Source organism: Stegodyphus dumicola, chromosome 7 (assembly GCF_044657685.1).
Source record: "Stegodyphus dumicola isolate Sdum_Otavi_A_Nest chromosome 7, ASM4465768v1".
Lineage (NCBI taxonomy): Eukaryota > Metazoa > Arthropoda > Arachnida > Araneae > Eresidae > Stegodyphus > Stegodyphus dumicola.
The window spans coordinates 88,632,028-88,654,001 of NC_140774.1; the positions used below are offsets into that span (position 1 = coordinate 88,632,028).

At 33.1% G+C, this 21,974-nt stretch overlaps 1 protein-coding gene across 1 annotated transcript in view; it reads left to right on the forward strand.

Annotated features, from left to right (window-relative positions):
• Nucleotides 1-21,974, forward strand: part of LOC118195817 (calcitonin gene-related peptide type 1 receptor-like) — a 527,958-nt gene that overhangs the window by 310,350 nt on the left and 195,634 nt on the right. Inside the window, exons 6-7 of the mRNA XM_085820565.1 lie at nt 2,765-2,856; nt 21,669-21,819. Of these exons, the coding sequence (XP_085676691.1) occupies nt 2,765-2,856; nt 21,669-21,819 (243 nt within the window). The remainder of the gene's footprint in view (nt 1-2,764; nt 2,857-21,668; nt 21,820-21,974) is intronic.

Consider the following 21,974-nt stretch of genomic DNA (forward strand, 5'->3'; position numbering starts at 1 on the left):
ATCACTATTAATACCTGTGTTGCAGATTAATTGAATTATCTCTCTCAAATAAGAACGATCAAAAATCAGAAGTGGGAGAAAGATTAACTATCCATGTTTCGTCTATGACATTGTAATTAATTTAAACATTTTTAAATTTCGACTCATCTCTATTAATGTACTTCTACATTCATTAAGAACATACTACTGCACTTTCATTACACAATTTTGGTAAATGTGAGTAAACCAAATGTTAATTTGCTGATTGGAATTAAAGTTCACAGAGTGGAATAGGGTGCGTCAACATGACGTTTTACATGTGTAACCATGCTTGCTTACAGTACAAGAGTACTTGTTTTACCCAAACGATGGCTAAGAAAGTAAACAAAAATTAATAAATCTATGTTCAATCGGTAATTAGTTTTTCATTAATGTTCACGTGATATATATTTCATGAAAATATTAAGTTAATCTACATATTATACATATTCATCCCCACAAATTTTACTTTTACTTGGTGAAGAGAAAAGAACAAAACATTTGGATGATTAGAGCTCCAAACAATTGGAATTTTGCTGAATAAAATGTTATGTATTATGTTGCTGTATAAAAATGCATAAAATATTTAGTTACTCTTACGTTGAAATTATGCAAATGATAGCCTTACTATGATCTCCGAGCCTTAAACAGCCACTGACATAACTGTACGTATTATTGCATTTATTATTTAAGATTATAAAATACCATAATATTAAATATAATTATAATAATATTTATAATTTTGTCCATTGTTAAAGCTCTCTCATTTGTAAATTTAATCGTACGGAATATTATATATTTCTATAAATTTCCTTCATTGAATTAAATTCGTTGTTCTAGTATTTAAAACTTCGCCATTAGTATTATATAAAAATTTGGAATATTGAAAATCACGTGATTAAAGTTTCTGCAAAATTCAATAAAATTCAATCTTAAACTGAGATGATTTTACAAAAAAAAATATTCTGTGCGTTTTAAAGGAGATAGACTTGAGTCCCGTTTTTTTTCAGGCAACAGCAATCTATTTAAATAAATCAAGTGCTGTGCATTAGTTATAACAAAAGGTTATAAAACATTAAATCTTAGAGAGAAAGATATTCAGACAATGAAGGCAGCTCAAGAATAAGCCGATTGAATCAGATTGCATGTCAAGATATGATTTTTTTCAAAAAAAAATTAAAAGCTAAATTCCTGTAAACATACAATGCCTGAAAAATGAATGTGTTACTGCATCATAAACCGAAGTATTTATACCGCAAACACAGCGTTTATTGCACCATTAGTATATAAGATATTTTCTCCCTCCTTTCTGCATGTCTTCCTGGTGTAACGGTAGCCCACTTGGCACTTATTTGAAAGGTCCAGGTAAGAGTCTCGGTGAGAGCATTGTTCATTTTTCACATTTCCTGCTTCAGAATAAATTAATGTCTCTACAGTAGCGTCCGAACTAAAAATGTGGTGGAAGATGATTCTTCATTACCAGGATTTGGCGAATGCGTTCCCTAATCTCTAATAGCCATTTAAAAGGGGAGAGTATATAAGGTATTTTTCTCCCTCCTTCCAGCATACCTTCGTAGTGTAACGGTAAGCACACTCGGCGCGTATTCGAGAGGTTCAGGTTCGAGTCTCGGCGAGGGCAATGCTCATTTTTCATCTCTCCTGCTTCAAAAAAAGTCCTAATGTCTCTACAAATAAATCAAACAATAGTGGCTGGTTTTATCACTCAATTGTATTGTATTAGAAGCGAATCCACTATACGTTAAGGTATATCTGTTCATTTGAAATCATTAAATATTAACCCAAAACGGCTACTAGTCTCGAAATGGGATTTTGCGTCTAATCACTACAAATGCGTACAACACTTTTCATTCGAGTGCGCTGCCTTTTGGATAGTTATCTTTCAAATTGAATCTTTCTTCTGTGGATTAATAAACTAGAATATTTGAAAACAATAGAGGCAGTTCCTAAGAATATTCCTTTCTTAATTTTGAATCGGATGGATTTAAGGGATAAAAAATGCTTTTAATTAGTGATCTATTTAATTAAAAATATTCAATATTTTCATAGAAAGACGTCACGTGCGTTTTTAATTATATTTCATATTTTGTTAAATTTTATGAATTTTTGATTAACAAATGCAACCATTTGAAAGCGTGCATTGACAACACTGTACGGAATAAAACATTCAAAGCGCGAGATTGTCTGTCCGAAATTCTAATGATATACATTTTTTTTAATATTTTGTGATTTTGCCGTTGAATGGAAATTTATGTGGCATAAGTGAGAGGAAAGTGACATCTAATAAATAAAATTAATACACAAAACATGAATAATAAAAAGGCAAAGCAATTTATATGCCAATTTATTAAGGAAATTGAACTTTGATATGACAAACTAAGGAAAGGCTGAAAAAAATTATAAAAATGTATGCCAACACTCAACGCTGCATTGGGGATTCTAAACGTACTGTTGTGTACTTCTAATTTTTTGTGATTTTTTTGTTAAATTGTATATGCTGTAAATGAGAAGTTAATGATATTTAATAATAAAGCTACATAGAGACAAGAAACTAAAAATTGAGTTACAAGGAGTGAGTACCAGAACAGATAGATAGACTGCGAGCTCAGCGAGAGGATAAAAAAACCTTAACAAACTCTTTTTGGCGACCTTTAAAATCTGAAACCTTTCAGATTTTTTTTATTATTATCGTCTTCTTGGTTTACTAATCAACTCTTTACTTTTCTAGGGTATTCGCAGGCTACAGTATTTCCACATCGTCACATATGCAGTGTCTATATTGTTCCTGATACCAGCTCTATTCATTTTTGTCATTTACAAGTAAGTGGTGGAATAAATAGCCCTCTAATATCTTTACTCGAGATCTGTTCATTACCATAAGAAAGAAATGTGTCTGATCTGTCATCATTACAGTTGAATATCTGACATCAAGGTATTCAAGTCACATAAACAATAATCTTTATGGGAAATTATTTAGAAAGAAGAAGTCCAATAACATATTTCATACACGTGAGTGTATTTCTAGATAGTAGCAATACTCATTTCCGTATGAAACGTATTTCAATAACTGCTATACTAAATATCTGTTACATTCAAGGACAAAACTCGATGGATTACTTTGTGCCAGGGGTTATGAGAGTAGGCGTCGAGACTTACAAGTGATTCAGTGAAGTTTATTGGGAAAACACAAAAGCAGTTTGGAATTTTATTTCCAATAATTAAGCAATTAGTTTTAATTTTTATCTATTGAGTAAATAATAGTGAGTCCTTCTTATGGTGGTCATGCATTTGAAATATTTCAAAATTTTTCAATTTCTCTAATTATTTTTATAACATACTTGTTATTTATTTTTAGAAATTTTATCCATATTTTTAATGACTCCTCTAAGTATTAGAATATACTATGTTGAAATGACTAGAGGTTTTGAAAACTTACATGTTCATCCAATTAAAAAGAACACAAACACATTATAAAGCAATCCTGTGTGAGGAAAATCTGAGAAAATCCCTTTTATGTTTTCTAGCTTAAAAAGTAAAAAAATGTTCCATATTTACACTCATTTCTTCGTGAAATTACAATTATTGTACTGGAAATTTGGGTATTTGACCCTTGAGAACTGTAGTTCTTCATACTTCGGAATTCCCGAAACTCGAAAAAAAGAATGAAAATTCTCAAATGACGCGAGAAATAAATTTTCCCACTCTCTGACAAATAGTGACTTCTTGAATTTGAAATAATTCTTATCCCCCAAAACTGCATTAAGGAACTACAACCTTTTCCTATTGAAGTTATTCAATTATTTGAAATAAAATACCACAGCGATGCAAAACGCTTTGAAAATAAAATTTCATCTGTGACGATTAGGCTTAATGTTTTAAAGCTGAGAGGTTTGAATGATATTTATGGAATGAAATGACATGAAACTTTCTCAAAAATACACACTTCAACAAGCAAGAATACACACTTCCAGAAAACAAGAATATTTTTAAAAGGGGCGATTCAGAGTCACACAGAACTGTTAAGAAAACTGTTGAAGTATGAATGAAATTTTTTCGCCTCTTAAGATATATATCTGTAGATACTCTTCCTTCTATTTCTTCTTTGACTGTATCAACTCTGTAACCTATTTGTTGTTCCACGGCCGAAACTCTGTCTTCTATTTGCTCTTTCACAGAATAAACGTTTTCTTCAATTTGTCCAACTTTAATTTCGACCGCGTCTATTCTGCCTTTCATAGCCTCAAATTTATTTTCTATTACGCAGGTAATTTCTCTTTTCATTTCGTCTTTAACGGATTTCATCTCTTCCTTAACGGATTCCTGGCTCAATTTCATTTCTTCCTTAACGGATTCCTGGCCCAATTTCATTTCTTCCTTAACGGATTCCTGGCCCAATTTCATTTCTTCCTTAACGGATTCCTGTCCCAATTTCATTTCTTCCTTAACGGAGTTTACGGCCCCTTCCATCTTTTCTTGGAAAGCAGCAAAGGTACTACTTTGGTAGACGGTTGCACGGATTTTGGCGATTTTCCTTTGGCGAGTAATACAACTTATGGTAAACCCATTGCTGGATAAGTTATTTATGGTAACCGATACTTTGTTGTCATTTTATTAAAAAAAATAATGTGTTTTATTGTGCATAAATTCCGTGTTTAAAATATTATTTATGGCTTCTAAATATTAAAAATCAATTTAATTTTGAATTTTTATTTGAAATAAAAATTTTATTGTTTATCATATTTTATGAATTTTATGCTGTGGATGATGTAATCAATGACGTCACCTTACTTCAAAAGTAATTCGTTTTAATATGTATAAATTTAATCTAATGTTTTAAACATTATTTATGGCTGTTAAATATTAAAACACAATTTAATTTTACATTTTAAAAAAAATGATTTTATTATGTATGAATTTTTAAATAATTTTAATTCTAGCCGTGATAGAACAAGCTCTCTGATTGGTTATAGAATATATGTGCATTGACGAGCTGTAATCAGCTCCCTGATTGGTTACTGACAATTTGGGCATTTCCGCGCCGTTTTAAAATTAATTCATATCTTCGAATTCCTTCAAAGATGTCTTCAAAGATGTTATCTAAATTATGATTCTGATTTTTTTTGTGGTACTTATCAATAAACAACAGATTAAATGACTCAAAAAAATGTAAGTACATATCTTTCTTTTATTTTATAATTGTATACTTCAATTTTTGTTAAAAAAAATTAATACACTATTTTCAAAAATTGCTGAGATAATTATTGTCCATATGTTTTAATGTTAATTATATTCTATCTAACGTATTTTAAAGTATTTGAATTTAACAATGTTCTAAGTCTTTCAAATGTTGGTATGATGGTTCTTAATTCGATATTCAATTTCAGTAATATTTTAATCTAATTAAACGTTGGCCCAATGTTTTTATAGCGGTGTTTTTATTCTCTTCTTTGATACATGAAAGCAATAATAACCTTACTTTAGTATTTTATACTCATAGTAAATGTATTTATTTACACTTGCCTGCCATCTTAAAGAACGACATTTTCAGCAAAAAATTAATCCATTAGTTTTAACGATATTTATTTATTTTTTAAGATTCGAATACTTTACTATACAGCGAATACAGCGTTTATTAATTTATTTAACGATATTTATTTTTTTTTAAATTTCGAATACTTTACTATGCTTAAAAAGAGCGTTTTTCAAGATGGCTGACGTTTGTAAAAACCGCGCCAACGTAAATCGCCAAACATCCGTGCAACCGTCTACCAAAGTAGCACCGCAGCAAATGCAGTCATCATTTGCCTGAATTTGTTCTTCCATCGCTCTTGTAATTGACATTCAAAATGGCTAAAATTCCATAAGTGGGGTAAGTTGGCGCCAAACTATTTTGGCCTTCAAAATTTGGCGAATTTTTTAGGCGCGCTAAATGAAAGTACTAAAATGTGATTTTTAAACGTAAACAGAATAGTAACTTTTAAGTTTTGCAGTAGTGAAACGCCGTTATTTTATGTAAACAGAATAGTAAAATGAGATGATAAAATACTAGATGAGTAAAACAAAGTCCAACAGCTTTGCAAGTAAAAGAATAGTACTATATATATGTAATTCATCATAAAATAGTAGAATGAACAATTCTTGTAAATAATTATTGAGTAAAATGTATACACTTATCAGATCAGAGCACTGCGAAGTCAGTTTTACACGTAAACAGAATAGCAAATTATGCGTATTCAGCATCATTAAACTAACTAAAATATTCAAGTTACTATCGTCGTGGAATTCAACACACTAAACAACTTTCGTTCAAAGCTTTAAATATTCCACATCTTTCGGTTGCCATATGCAAGAAGCAAAACTAAAGAAAATCAACTGAATAAAATTAAATGAAAACATTCATAAATTATAAACTTCATGTCATATGAAACCCAACATTCTCCCACCAACAACAGCTTAACCTTCTGCAAATATTTATATAAATATAATATTAAACATATATATATAACAATACTATTAAACAATAAATCTTTTAAAAAGAAACACAGTATTTCAAAATTAAATTTAAAAAAAATTTGGCTACACTAAATTCGCGCTCTTACAGTTACCGAAATAAAGCCACAAGAAAACATACAGCCGGAAACCACAACAAAATTAAAATCGCGCCAAATAAAAAACTCTAGCCAAGCTTGCGCTCACCCCGTTTATGGAATTTTAACCTTCAAAATCCCACTTCTGACACTAAAAATTGTTGCATGCGTACGGGTTCGTTTGAATTGAATGCACAAGTCCGATGAAAAATGAAAAAAATTTATTATTATCACAAGTAAAACAAAATGCTTAAATTTTCTCAGATATTCATTCAGTATTACAATATCTCACAGTAGTTATCTTTTAAGTACACAAACGTTCAACATAACTTAATTCAAAACAGCTAGAGTAAGCTAATCCGCGAATTCGTTACCGTCAACAACAGCAGTTTTCTAAACAAACTAACTAACAACAACGAACTGAGAGGTTTTCATGCCGCTTATATAAGCTTTCTAAATGCGCGAGAATTTTCTGGAACTTTCTAGAAATTAAAAAGAGATATTTATTAATTAAATGTTAAATGCACGTGCTCTTGTATTTTTAACTTTCCGGCTTAGCTTTCCTTTAATATTCGATCCGGGCTGCACTGCACTGGGCTCTTAAATATGGGATTAAATTATGCAACAAAATGTTTTAAACTGTGCACGCAAGGTGGAAACATGAAGTGAACGCATAAAATCAGGTTAAATTATAAAAATATTTGCAGTAACATAAACGTTCTGGTTACTAGTCCCCAAAGCAGCTATATTATGTAGTCAGCTAAAAGTTGGAAGTAATTGCTTTTAAAATAAATAAATTATCCCAATTCTTGCAACAGTAACATATTCGAAGACCTTAAAGGTTTTAAGATATAGGAACCTCTAAAACAGCTCCATTTTAGCAATATTTAGCTGCATGCCCATAAATGTTTCCTATCACTGATATCAAGCTCTCTATATTCTGAAGGGATATTTTCAATTAGACTAGAGCTATTTACCTTTTCTAAATAGTTAAATACGTAACACTTCATGTAACTAAAAATGCGTGGCTTGACAACAAACTGCAAAAGTTCGTAACAATACAAAAATCAATTCAATACTATATATATCTACATGCTATTAAATGTTTTAAATCTGAGCTGCTCAAAATCTTAAGCCGGTGGTTATTTCTACAGTATTAATAAATTTTGTTTATCTAGAGCTAAAGCTCTGAAAGATTATTACTTACATTTATAACAAAATGCAGATTCATATGGAAAAAAAATAATGTATCTGTTAATAATTTTAAAAAAAAGTTGGTACATACCGATGTCAGTCAAAGAAGGGTATGTTTTGAACGGACAGTTCAATCTAAGCCGGTGTAGTCTTTACTTTCCATTTGAAAATTCCAGTTCTTTCTAAAAATAATATATAAACATTTTAAAGGAAAAGAAATTCATTTCTTTAGTTGATCAGAAATGGTAAATTTTCATAATTATAATATTTTAAGTCTTTAATATCTATCTTCCTGAAAAATAAAAGTAAAAAAAGGTAAATTAATTAAACTTTGTATAACAAAAGAAAAAGTGTCCTATATTTAATTGAAAGAACTTTCAAAATATTGACCGCAGATTAATGTTCCCAACATTTTCATTTTTAGCCTTGTTTCTTTAGCGATTTATTTAAAATATATTGCATGGTTAAATCAATTTATGCAATATCTCTACGAAGAGACGAATTTAGAAAAAGAAATAATTTCCTTTAAAAGTTATGGCTAGAATTTTAAAACATGCTTACCTAAAAAATGTATTCTGCATATGCATATGTAAACTCATAAGTCGATTACTTGTAATCACTGCGCTATTCTTAATATAAAACTAATTAATTATACGCTCTCAGCAACGTCAATCATGAGTAAAGATTATAAGAGCGAAATTCCTCGCTCTTCCAGTAATCCTACTATCAACGTAACATAAATAAGGAAAAAAAGATATTTCTTACAGACATAACAGCTTTTGCGTGGTTTTGTAAGTTTCTTAATTTTAGTTTAATAGCAAATATTTAATAATTTATTAAATTACTTTATTTAAAACAAATCACTTGAACAACTTATAATTGATATTTAAAATTTAAATGATATTTTTTCTTACAGATTTGCATACAGACCAATATTATTACTGGTGCAGCAAAAAAAAAAAAATCATAAACGTTAAAGCTTGTAAAACATAATAGAATCAGATTTTAGATAGTGTAACGGATTTGTGGAAATTATTTTTGCACCTTGAAGACGAGGGATAACATTCATTCGCAACCGAAATGAAGCCAGTTTCTCTAAGGTTAAATTGTTTCAATTTTTAGTGTAATAGATATTTTTTTTAATTCTGAAATTTATTTATCGAACCGCTTTGAAAATACCCGTAAAAATTACTTATTTATTTATAAAGAATTATATTTTTTCTCATGTACTCTTACTACACATCTTTTAATAACATGTATCTCAAGCGAATGCTACTTTGAATAAGAGCAAACGAATGTAAAAATAATCCACGATTAGAGGCTTCTATTGCAATGGAGAGCAACGATTATACGAATAGGTTTGCTGCCAGAAGCAAATTGTTGCATAAACAGCTGTTTCAATTTTCGCGCATTTGTTCTCTTGCATTCTAATTAAAATCTCCCGGAACATGACGTTACGCGGAAAACGAAAATAAAATCAGAGGGTTTCACATGGATGCGACATGATACTAAGATAATAGCGTCCTATGAGCAACTCACAAATATATCTTTCGATGCTATTGTAAATATAATAATTTTGTGCCTCAGGTGATTCTAGCAGTATCTAAACGTCTGATTAAACTTTGCATTTTAGCATCATCTACAAGTATATTCTGTGGAAGTTAGTGAATACCTGTTTTTTTAACATTTGCTCTTTAAAAATACTTTTTTATTTACATGCTGTCTAATAACTTAAATTTTTCTATTACGGTTAGATTTAGATATCAAATGATTTTCAAAGACATGATCTATATATATAAAGAAAAATGCCTCTTTGTGTGTTTGAGTGTTTTTTTTTGCGATTAACTCAGTCACTACTATCGTCACGAAACCTTCTATAATTCGTTCCTGGGTCCTGGAAAAGGTCGACGTTCACCTTTTTCCCCCAAAAAATATCTAAAATCAGAGATATTAATAAAAAACTCTGAAAACGTTAATTTTCGCCCTCTTTTTTTCCCCCAAGTATCTTACTCAATCTTGTATGCTGGAGCTAAAAATCTGCTTTATTTCGAGAAGCGTTGCCACTGCTTGTTAATAAAAATTTCTAAGTTTTACAATGAAATAAAAAAGCGTTGCCAAACATTAAACACATTATTCCTGATTCCAAAAACTCGTGGAAAGCCATTTCGACATTCCCACTTTCGTATGACTTTAATCAGCCGAAGTATTGATTAAAAACTCTAAACCCACTAATTTTTACACTCTTTTTTCCGAGTGGCAACAGTCACGCACTTTGGAGATCAAAATTCTTTATTTCGAAAAGTGTTGCTACTGCTCGCTTTCAAATCGTAGAGTTTGTCAATCAAAAATTTCTAAGTTTTACAAAATCTAGAAGAATGTCTGTTTGTGTGTTTGTTTGTTCGTGTTATTGATTTCTGATCAATTATGATCAATGCTTTGCCACATTTAATCGACTAAAATTGAATATAGGTGAAATATTGGATGGAACTTGAGCTTTTTACGACCATTTGATTAGAAAGACGAAGATAATTAAAAGTTGCGTGCCATTGTTGCTGATATAATGAGAGATAATTAATTGATTTCTTATCGAAATTTTTTATGCGGGCCCTATATCGCATTAGACTGAAAAATGTATGACTATGGTTTTTGCGTCGTTATTAGAGGATTACAGTGGTATTGTTCACTCTGTTGTTAGATACACTGCTGGCCACCATAAATGCAACACTCTGAAGGAAGCATGCAAATAACATGAAATTTAGAACATGCATTAGCGGAGGTTAGATATGCAAATGATTAGAACTTCAGCGCAGACGCACATCACACGCGCCTGTGGAGCCACTTCAAAGCGTTATTTAAGGCTTGCAGTTTTTGACGATTTCAAGTTCGGCAATTGTGTCTTTCTTGTGGTTGTTTCAAAAAAAAAAACGATCAATTATGCCTCGTAGTAAACAGCGATCATCGTTTGATCAAGTATCCGAGTTCGACAGACGAAGGATAGTGGCCTACCGAGAGTGTGGATTATCTTTCAGGGAAATCGGTAGTCGTGTTGGACGAAACCAAATAACTGTAATGCGGATATGTGACCGTTGGATGCAGGAGAGTACGACGGACCGACGTGTTCGATCGCATCCACCTCATTGCATCACTTTACATGATGACAAGAAATGTGCAATGGACCAGACAATGTGCGCATGGCAGTGACGGATCGCTCAGTCTCATCACGAGCCATAGCACAGCACATTCAGTCTCTAACACATGATCCAGCGTCTGCGCGTACCATTCGACGCCGTTTACAGCAGAGTGGTCTGTCCGCAAGGCGTCCATTGCTTCATCTACCCTTGAATCAGAACCACAGACGTCTCCGCCGCCAAAGGTGCAATTAAAGAAGGATATGGACGGCAGAATGGAATGAAATTGTCTTTACTGACGAGTCACGCTTCTGTCTGCAACACCACGATGGTCGGATTCGAATCTGGAGACGCCGTGGAGAGAAGATGCTGAACAGCTGCGTTATGCACCGCCACACTGGTCCTGCACCGGGTATTATGGTATGGGGCGGTATTGGATATCGCTTTCGCACTCCTCTAATACGCATTGCCGGTACTTTAAACAACCAGCGCTACACCTCTGAAGTGTTGGAGCCAGTTGTCCTTTCTTACCTTCAGGGCTTGCCCATAGCCATATTTCAACAGGATAAGACGCGACCACACGTGGCACGCATTGTCCAAGGGTTCTTCGTCAATCGCCAGATTGAGTTGCTTCCCTGGCCATATTCCGGATCTCCAGATCTTTCGCCGATAGAAAACATGTAGTCCATGGTTGCTGAACGATCGACCCAGATTACATCCCAAGCTGCCACACCAGATCAACTTGGCAACGTATGGAAGCTGCTTGGTCTGCTATACCCCAAGAACACATCCAAAGTCTCTTTGAATCAATACCGATGCGTGTGGCAGCGGTGATCTCCAACAATGGCGACTACTCTGGCTACTGATTCTGGAAGGAACCACACTTCACAGAAGTCTATAAATTTAATCATTCAGTGTACATTATTCTCAATCTAACTTGACTAGTATCGGGTACTTCCGTTAGTGACTCTTAGAATAAAATAGATTTAATGAAGTTCGTTCGCGACTTTCAATTTCCCGTTTTAGAAATTTCATGAGGTTGTCGACATTAAAAGTTTCCTCATCTGCGTTTTGACGAGCAAAATCAAGCGTTATATCCTGAGATATGCATTCCATTAACAAAGGTTATAGTAAATGTCCGTACAATTCGGTCTTGACCCCTATCGAATTTAGTGACCTTACTTGTACGTTGCAGATACCATATAATTCCCTCAAAGAATTAATGTCATTAGAACTTCCGACAGGCCGTAAATTTAAAAGTTTATGCATGTAAGAATTAATAAGGAGACCTTTTCGACCATACCTCTCTTTGAGAATTTTAAAAGCTTCGTCGTAGTTTTCTGGAGATAAAGAAAAGCCTTCTATTGTTTTTAAAGCTGCACCGCCTAACAGGCTAAGCAAGTAATTAAACTTATCTACTTTAGATAATTTTCCGTTTTGATTTATTGCCGTGTCAAAAGAATTTAAAATGTCTGCCACATTTCAGCATTCCCATAAAATTTATCAATCATAATCTTCGGCAATTTAACATTATAATCAGAACTTTTATCGACACCAGAAATAGATAAATTGTTACTATCATTAGAATAACCATTAGAAACTAGCGAATTATTGCTATCTCTTTTTTCTTTCAATAATTTTGTGCCTCTAAAGCTCCATTTCGCAATTTTTCCTTCGTATTCCAAGGCACTTTCGATTTCGGTTTCAATGTCATTAACATCAATCAAAGTTTTAATTTTTTCGTCTAACGCTTTCAAAGAAAGAGCTTTTACTTTTAAACTTTCCAGTGATTCTTCAAGGTCTTCAAGGTTACCGGCTGCAATTAATGATTCAATAGCATTTGTTACTTTAGTAATGGCTGAACGAATAACTTTCCGTTCTTTCTTAGATTTCGTTAGCTCTTCAGCCATTTTTGTAACCTTGAATTCCACTTTACCACAAAATAAATTGAACAAATTTCTTACCTTTCTGAAGACTCACTTACGCATTTATCCGTGAACTTTGCAGAATGACATATCCCACTTCGGACACCACTGTCATATCCTTCTTTTTCTTGGGCGTGTAGATTCTGGATATGTATTTTATTCCTACCGTAGACGTATCGTATTGTGTGCGTTGCACAAAACAGCCATTTTAACGGCACAAAATTTTATTAACACACAAATAAAAATAATAAGTACAAACGATTAACACACAAGTATAACTTCGTATTTTGCATCTCAGCTGACATACAACACGTTTCCTTCGTTACTTCGCTACTCCTACTAACTACTCTTCTCTAGTAAGTCTCATGAGAGAGAGACATTGCAGGCCGTTCGGCTAAACTGCGCATGCGTGGTCATGACACTGATCATTAAGTACTGCTATGTAGTCTAAATCCTAGCCAAGTACGAACTTACCTTCATAGTACATGCAGAGAAGGAATAAATACAGACTTGAGTACTTTAAAGTGAACATAAACAGAAAAGTACAGCACCATACTCAGTAAAACTGATATCTGATTCCAAACACTTGAATACATAATGCTGATACATAATTACAAAGAGAACTTTACCTACATTAATTCCATAGTTACTTTTATCACCTTAGAACATGCGCATAATTTATAAAAAAATATAATTAAGCACGTAATGCTGATCACTAGGGAAAAGATTCAAACATGCAATTGATCTCATAAATACAGATATCTCTTCCCTAAAATTTACATAAAAAGTTGAATATTTATTAAAATCAAGAAGGCAAAAATGCCATACCAATAATAATATCATTCACAAACTTAAGTTGAGGTGATAACATAAGTTGACCTTGCCCTTCTTGAACCTATTTATCACAAACTTGTAATTTAAATACACGATTAGTAAGTGTAGGAAAAACTCATTGCTGTTGAAGATTTTACTGGCTCAATCTGGTCTTGCCAGTCCTAGACCTGTACATTAAGTGCAAAACTAAACATTTTAAAGAACATAGGCAGGTTGTTACCATAGTCCTAATTATCTAAGTTAGTCTTGGGTTGAGAAGTCCGAGGTGTGTGCCCCGCATACTTATCAGATTGATTTAGTGTGATTTAGACATTTTATGATTCAGAGCGCTAAGCACTTGATAATTTCTATTTGGGGACACTTATCGTCGTATTAGAGAATACTTTCTCTGACTATGTCTGATTACCGCTTGTAGCTTTTTATTTGCTGTTTTGTTTGTTCTCATTTTTGCCGCTCATTGTGGCCAGTAAGCTTGACTTGGCTTTCTTATATGGTACTGTGCCGTGTTTGTGCAGTGGAAGACGTAGTGGTCTGGATCCCCCACCTCTCCACATTGACATCTTTCTGTGTCACTCAGGCTGAATCTATGCAGATAGGTCAGGAATGGGCCATGATCTGTTTGTTTTGTTTTGTTTTATACGGTCGCAGCCCTTCCGCCTGGTTTGTTGAACCTTATGAAGAAAAGCGGGCGCAACCCTTCCAACAACACGAGCCGGCCGTGTCCAAAAAAAAATTCAATTTAGCAGCTTAACAGAAAGGAAAGTATAAAACCATGACCTGTATAAAACTGTGTCTGACTACCACTATTGCAATTTAACTCTAGCGTTGTTTTTGGGAAGAACAATATATTCTCCTTCCTGTATCTGCTGTGTCCCATCTGGCTTGCCATCTGTCTATCAGTTGTTTTAGAGTGATCTTTTTGAGATGAGACCTAGGTAATTTATCTGGCAGTTCTGTTCTTGAGACCTCCTTTGCCGCTTCTTTTGCCAGGGTGTCTGTTTCCTCATTGCCTTTATTGCCCACGTAAGCCGGAACCCACGTGAGGCATGGCCTTTCTGATGGTAGAAGACTGAGGAGGATTTTTCTAAGTTCTTAGACATACTGGCTTCTGCTTTTGTAACCTTTGATTGCTTCAAGGCTAGAATCACTGTAAATAATAATTTGGGTAAGTCTGTTCCTCTTCACATAATTAATCTGCTTTAAGTGCTGCCAGCTCAGCTTGGAATACTGAGCTCCTACTGCCAAGTCTTCTTTTCCATTTATACACAACTGTATCACCTTTTAAAACGCAGAAGGCACTGCCAGTACCCGTCTCGGCTTTAGAGCCATCTGTAAATATAGCTGTGTGATTATCTTTTGGTGTCACATAGTGGCCTAGAATACACTTTTTTAGATGTGTTTCAGTCGGATGTCATTGCGTCACTGGCTTGTGTTTTTCAGTCTTCAGCAAAGTGGTGTTGTTCCCATAGAACTCCGTCCTCACCTAGCCTTAACATTCTTGCAATTAACGACTCCCTTTCCGCTTGCAGGTCTAGCAGAGGAATTCCTGCCAGAACCTGCAGAGCTGTCGTTGAAGTAGTTCTGTATCCCTTGCAGATGAGCAAGAGTTGCAGCCTTTGCATGGACAGGAGTAATCTACGCATGCTTACGTTGAGTGTATTTCCCCAGATCGCTGCGCCATAGAGAACAATTCTTTCTGTAATTGCTTGGTACCACCTCTTAAGCACTCACGGTGCTGCTCCCCACTGCAGTCCTGTTGCGCATAGCATTGTGTTTGTGAGTGCGATGCACCTTTTCCTGAGTTCTTTTAAGTGGGGAATCCAAGAGAGATTATTGTTGAGTATAAATCCTAGGTATTTTATGTTTGGAGAGCATTTTACTGAGCTACCGTTGAGTCTAATGGTAGGATTTCTTTTCATTACTCTTTTTCGCCCTATAAATAGCATGGTAGTTTTTTCTGCTGAGATCGTAAGTTTATGTGTTTGTGCCCACTCTAAGAACCTATTTAGTGCATTTTGTGTAATTTTCTCTATATTCTTTGTTACAGAAGTTACTAGAAGGAAAGGTAAAGGTAAAAGTAGGGGGGACACCAGCGATGTACCATAGGTCAACTGGTAATGCCTACCCATACTAACTCTTTGAGGGAAAAAAAAGAAAAAAAACGGGGGGTAATTGCAAGTTTTATAAGAATTTGCATAGACTGAAGCTTTTCAAAAGGTCTAAAGTTTGCCTATTATGGTACATCGTGCAATTCCACAGTACGCCCCGCATCCAGTATTTATTAAAAATAATGGTGTAGGGCATAAGTATATTACAAAATAGTAGGAATACAGTTTGAGATTCACAAGATAAATTGAACATCTGATTTGGTGCAACAAAAATAGGAGATAAACATAATTAATAAACAAATAAACATAATGAGATAATTGTAATTAGTACTGGCAACACAATGTTAAATGAATTGTTATAATAATGCTAAAGAGGTAGGTGTCCATAGGTTATTTCAGATATATTGGTTTATTGCAGTTTATAAAGTTCATTTCACGAGCGGATCCATTTTGTCCATAATTACAGCATATATAAGTTCACTAAGTTTAAACTGTATGTGGACTTACACTTGACAGAGATCTAGGCCGTAGGAAGAGAGTCGTTGCATAATTTTCTGAAACTTTCGATATTGATGTTTATCTTTAATTAAAAATCTTTGGAATGCCAGGAGGTCAGTTCTTGGAAATTTTATGTGAATATCCTCAGTTAAGGGGCATGAGAAAACGTAGTGATCAGGAGTTCCCTTTACTAGAAGGAAATCATCCGCAAAAGCTTGCAGATGCACTCCGCTCTCCATCTCAAAAATTTGGAACGCTGAATTAGCTACTAGGTTCCACAGGGTTGGCCCTAGACAGGACACCTTTGGACAGCCTCTCTCCAGTTTATGCTGGATTGTTCCATCGTTTGTAGTTACTTGAACTTGTCTGTCTTCAAGGTAGCTCCTTATCAACTTTAAGATCTGAATTGGGCAGTTGATTGAATCTAATTCTTTTGTTACATCAGGCCACCAGACATTATCGAAGGCTTCCTTTATGTCAATAGATATTACTCTTGAGTGATTGTCTTCCTCTCTGTTCTTTTTCAGCACTTTCAGGAGATCTGCTACTGCCTGTTCTGTAGATATTCTTTCACGGAAGCCATACTGTTTTTAATTAATTACTGAACTTTTATTCAGGAAATAATTTAGCCTCATTAGAATGATCTTTTCTAGAACTAAATGTGGGAAGGAGACTTACCGGGCGGTTGGAGGTCGGATCCGAGGGATTTTTTCCCCTTTTTGTGAAACAGAGCGATCTCTGCCAGCTTCATATCTTTCGGAAAGTGTCCTACTTTCCAGCATGCTTTGCAAACTGAGTGGATCAGCTCTGGAAACTCATTATGCAATGCCTTGAGTATTATATTGTCTAGGCCATCCGGCCCCGGTGCCTTTTTCCTTGCCAAACCATTTATGATTAAGTCTACCTCCTCTATTATTGGTGGGAAGATACTTCGGTCTTAGTGAGAGATATTCTGGCTGCATGCGTCCGCTTTTTGAGGCTACTCTCTCGTAAGCTATTATTTCACTCGGCCGTACTTTAGGCCCTTGATAGTTTCGCAGACTATTAACGTTAAGGGGCCAACTCTGTTAGAATTTTGATAGCTTCGGCTATACATCTTTAGTTTAGATTAAATTCTTAGTCTCTTAAGTTCAAGCCCAAGTGTCGGCTTTATTGTACAACTCCAAGACGGAGTTCTGTCAAATCTTACTTTGAATTATAAAGTGTTATTTTACCCTTCCATCTTGTTGTTTCCTGTCACATGAACTCAAGCGATTATTCCCTTACTAGTTCTTCAGATTCTTCACTTTCAACAGTAACATAGAATTACCCAGTGAGGAACTCTACAAGTTAAGGATCTACTGTACTTGCTCCGAATAATATAGTTTTGAATGCCAAAATAACACTATCTGTTGTCTTAAATTCTTTAAGTATTTGAAATTTCAAAGAAATAAAGCTTGAACTTACTGAGTATTGAGTTTCAGGTACAATAGTCTCATAGTTGTTCATCATTCATTTGCTCGGAAGATACACACAAAATTGAGTAAACATGCAAGTAAAACACTGATTTAGTAGTGAATCATTTAAATATTTTATTTTATCTTCAGCTTAAAATATAACAGAACTCAGTCTTGCATTAGCATCAATCTTAAAGGAATGCATGTATTTCGAAAGAATCTGTTGCAAGACTATCTATATAAAAATGTAAAATTCCTATGGCAGGTTTCCATTATTGTTTTTAGCTACTTTTAATATCAGTCAACTTTCTATTACCGTTTTTGGTTGCTATTAGTTATGAACAAAATTAAGTTTTAATTAGTTCTTCAGTTCAATGAATAGTTAGGGAAGAGACATAAAAGTATTAGTTAGCAAAGAAACATAAGAAAGACATTTGCCGGCAGCAGCAGCACTTCAGAAGTAATCTTCTGATTAACTGTGGCACGTCTGTTATTTATAGGTGGTCTGACCTTTCATGCAATTTTTTATTTTACATATTTAGGGACAAAAAATGGAAACCCGCTGAGGATAAAATTATAATTAATTTCTCGGCTTAAGTATAAGCAATACATTAAAAGTTGGTTTAAATTAATTAAAAGAAGGTAAACACCTGGATGCTATGGAGACGAACCTTTTTATAAAGTAAAATATTTGCTTGTTAAAAGTAATTCACAATTTTACTTCGTGACTATGTATATGTCGAGAATTTGTGTAGGTGTATGTAATGCACTTATTTAAACAACATTAGAGTGAAAAGGCATTCTTTCAGTTTCTGAACTTACAATTTACTTATTAAATTTCTATGCTTTACGTGCAGCAATTGTTTAATTAAAATTCCCTGGTTATAAAAGATATCTTTGTTTGTAATATTTTTCTTTAATAGTCTGTTATGCTTTAATTAAGAATCATCGTAATTCTTTTAAATACTTTTTAGTATGGGAAAGTTTGTGTGAGCAGATCGGTCGGAGGATGAGATATTTGCCTAGTTTTACCACAACAGCTTATAATATTCAATAATAAAGGAATGTTTTCTGTCTATTAAATTATTAAATAAAAAAATAGATTTGAAGGTCTTATTAATTTGCTTATATTGCTTATGCAAGCTAATGCATTCAATAAATGTGCTTGTAAATGACAGCAAAGGTCTTTTGTTAATTTTATTCTTTTCAGAGGAACCTGCAAGACAGTGGTCTCAAAACTGCAAAAGGCCAGGCCAGAATAATATTTTAAATGAAAATTTTTATTCAGCAAAATTCAAAATATTTTAACCAAGTTTTAAATTTATCTTACATAACATTTGTCAAAACGTACATAAACAATAATGCAAAGAAACAAATTCAAAATATATTTTCTATCTGAGATCTAAAGTTTAACACCTGCAAGGTTTTTTTTTTTCTATTGGTTACACTTTGTAATTCAAACATATTACAGCTAAATATTCAGTTTTCAGACTGTCGCTTGTTTTAAGTAATTCTAATATGTTTACTGAATCATTATATAACATAGCTTAAACTAAATTAAAAATAAACAAATCATAAAAACTTTCGAAGTTTCGAAGGAAACTTTTCAAATGGGGCAAAATAATAAATAATGACAATCGAATCACTTTCTTATTAATTTTTTCCGACAGATAAGCAAAAATACGTATGTTTTATGTAAATAGTTTTAAATTTGTTTATTTCTCGTTAAACCTTGGCACTTGATGCTGTTTCGATCATGATAAAGTCTGTAGCTATGGATAGAAATTCATAGAAATTATCTTCACATAATGTAAATGCTCCTTGTTCATTCGTGTTATTTTATTAATTTTACACTGAAATCTGTTCGCCTGCAAATGTATTCCTCCAAAAAAGCAGTTTTTCTTAAGGAAAAAATTTGTATCTGAACATACTTTTTTTTCACAAGTACTTTAATCAAATCTACATCTTCAAATCTTTGTATAAGATTTATATCACACTGTAAATTAATTAGCTCCATTTTCTAGATTTTCAGGAGTGTTATTGAGGATTCAGGAATGTTATTTTCAGGACTATTTCAGGAGTGTTATTTTTCAGGACCGTCATGTACATTTTCAATAATAACGAAAATAATGTAAATTTTAATTAAAAAAATAAAATCTTGAAATCTTTGAGACACTGTATTTCCAACAAATATATAATTTAAATGTATGTATAATTTAAGTGGATAATATCTACCACCATCCAGGAATTTATTAGAATAAATATATAAATGGCTGCAATGAATATATGTTTCATCAAGGCTACAATGAATATATAAATACCATAAAGATTTTTAAATTTGAATTTACCATAAATAAATTTGAATACAACAAATTTGAATTTACCATAAATAAATTTGAATACCACAAATTTGAATTTGCCATATAATTAACTTTTGAAGATAAAATTAAAGTCCATATATAGAAAGTGAAGTAAGAATCAAAAATGTGTATTCACGGATAGTATCAAATGGCTCTAGGGGTCGCATGCGACCCACAAGCCTCCAGTTTGAAACCACTGCTAGAAGCAATGGCAGAAAAAAATCCAAGCCAAACTGCCAGAACTAATCGTGGATCCGCATAAATCACAAAGACAACTTAGAAATCGGAAATCCTATTTTGTAAGGAAATTCTTGCGAAAATCAAAGCTTTCTATTCAGGAAGTGATATACGTCAACTAAGCTTAAATAATCCATGACAATCAGGAAGTCTGGTTTTCCCGATATTGCAGTTCAAATACGTCTAAAACGAATATTTGCAAAAGCGTCAAGTACTGCTGAGTTGCATTTTTTCTTTGGCAGTTTCTCATCCCAATCTTTTTTCACATCACAGAGTAAGCAACTTTTTTCGCCGTCAAACTGGTTCGCTAGCTACGCAATAAGTATACTGAATACTGACACTTCGTCATGTGTAGCGTTCAGGCACATTGCACCGCAGAGCAAACAATGGAAATTCGGTCCACTTGATTGCTTACAACGGGAGTGACGTTTGGGCAAGATTACTATTAATTTGTTTTATTGAATAATACAAATAACGGTTACACATGTATTTCCGTCGATTTGTTTTCGGTGAATGATAATGTTAGGGTAGAAATTCCATATGCTTCCTTATCGGTACGATAGTAAGACTGCAAAATCATCCAAGAACGCTAATCTGCATTTAAAAGGTATCAATTACTGGGTTCATAAATCTAATACCACATTTTTTATTTCTATTTATACATAAATGCTCTCAATGGAAATTTACATACATAGATGTTTAAACCAGATAAAAAATAATTTAAACATTTGAACATAAAATATATATTGACTGTATGCTGTTTTTTTTTTTTTTTTTTTTTTTTTTTTTTTTTTTTTTTTTTTTTGCTAACATTACATTACCTTAAATCGAAAAAAAAACGGTTCATTAAGGTTATCATCATAATGATACATTTTCCTAATTTTAATGTACCAGAAATCCTTTTACCTCCCTCCATAAACCCTTACTATTTTTATGCAGAGAGGCGAAACGTGTCATAAATACATGTGTTCGCCATCTGCTTCAACAAATACAATAAATAAACACTTTTGTATAATGAATATTCTCTAAAATTAAACACAAATGCTTTACGTTGCACCAACGCATAAAGAGTTTAACTCTTGGCACTGTTAATTTCGAATAAGTATCATTCAGAAAAAAAAAAAAAAGATAGAATTGGGGATTTTGGTAAAAGATTGCTCAACAGTTTACTGATCATTGTAAAATGTTTATCTCTTCATCGTTCAATAGGCCAAAACCTATTCTTCAAATGAAGAACTGAAGTGAACTGGATTTGATTATAGCAAAACAAACGAATTTTTAAATGTTTCGGAAACATTTGATAGTATTCTACTCTTTTCTTGCAGGCAACTTCAAGTATATCGGATTACAATGCACAAGAATTTGTTCACAGCTTTATTGATGAATGCTCTTGCATGTATCATCTTCAAAAGTTTTGTCATTTTGGATGAGCTGAATCATTCGAGTGACAGACGCACCGTTCTGGAAAACAACGGAGTAAGTATAAAAAAGTTCTGTTTTTTATTAAGTATACAGAATGCATAAATGCTTCAGTTTCTATTTAACGCAAATTTAAAAGATCCATTTTGAAGTTTTCGGCCCACAAAAAATGTTATTACAGTTTAATGATTCAATAAAGAGTTTAATACTAA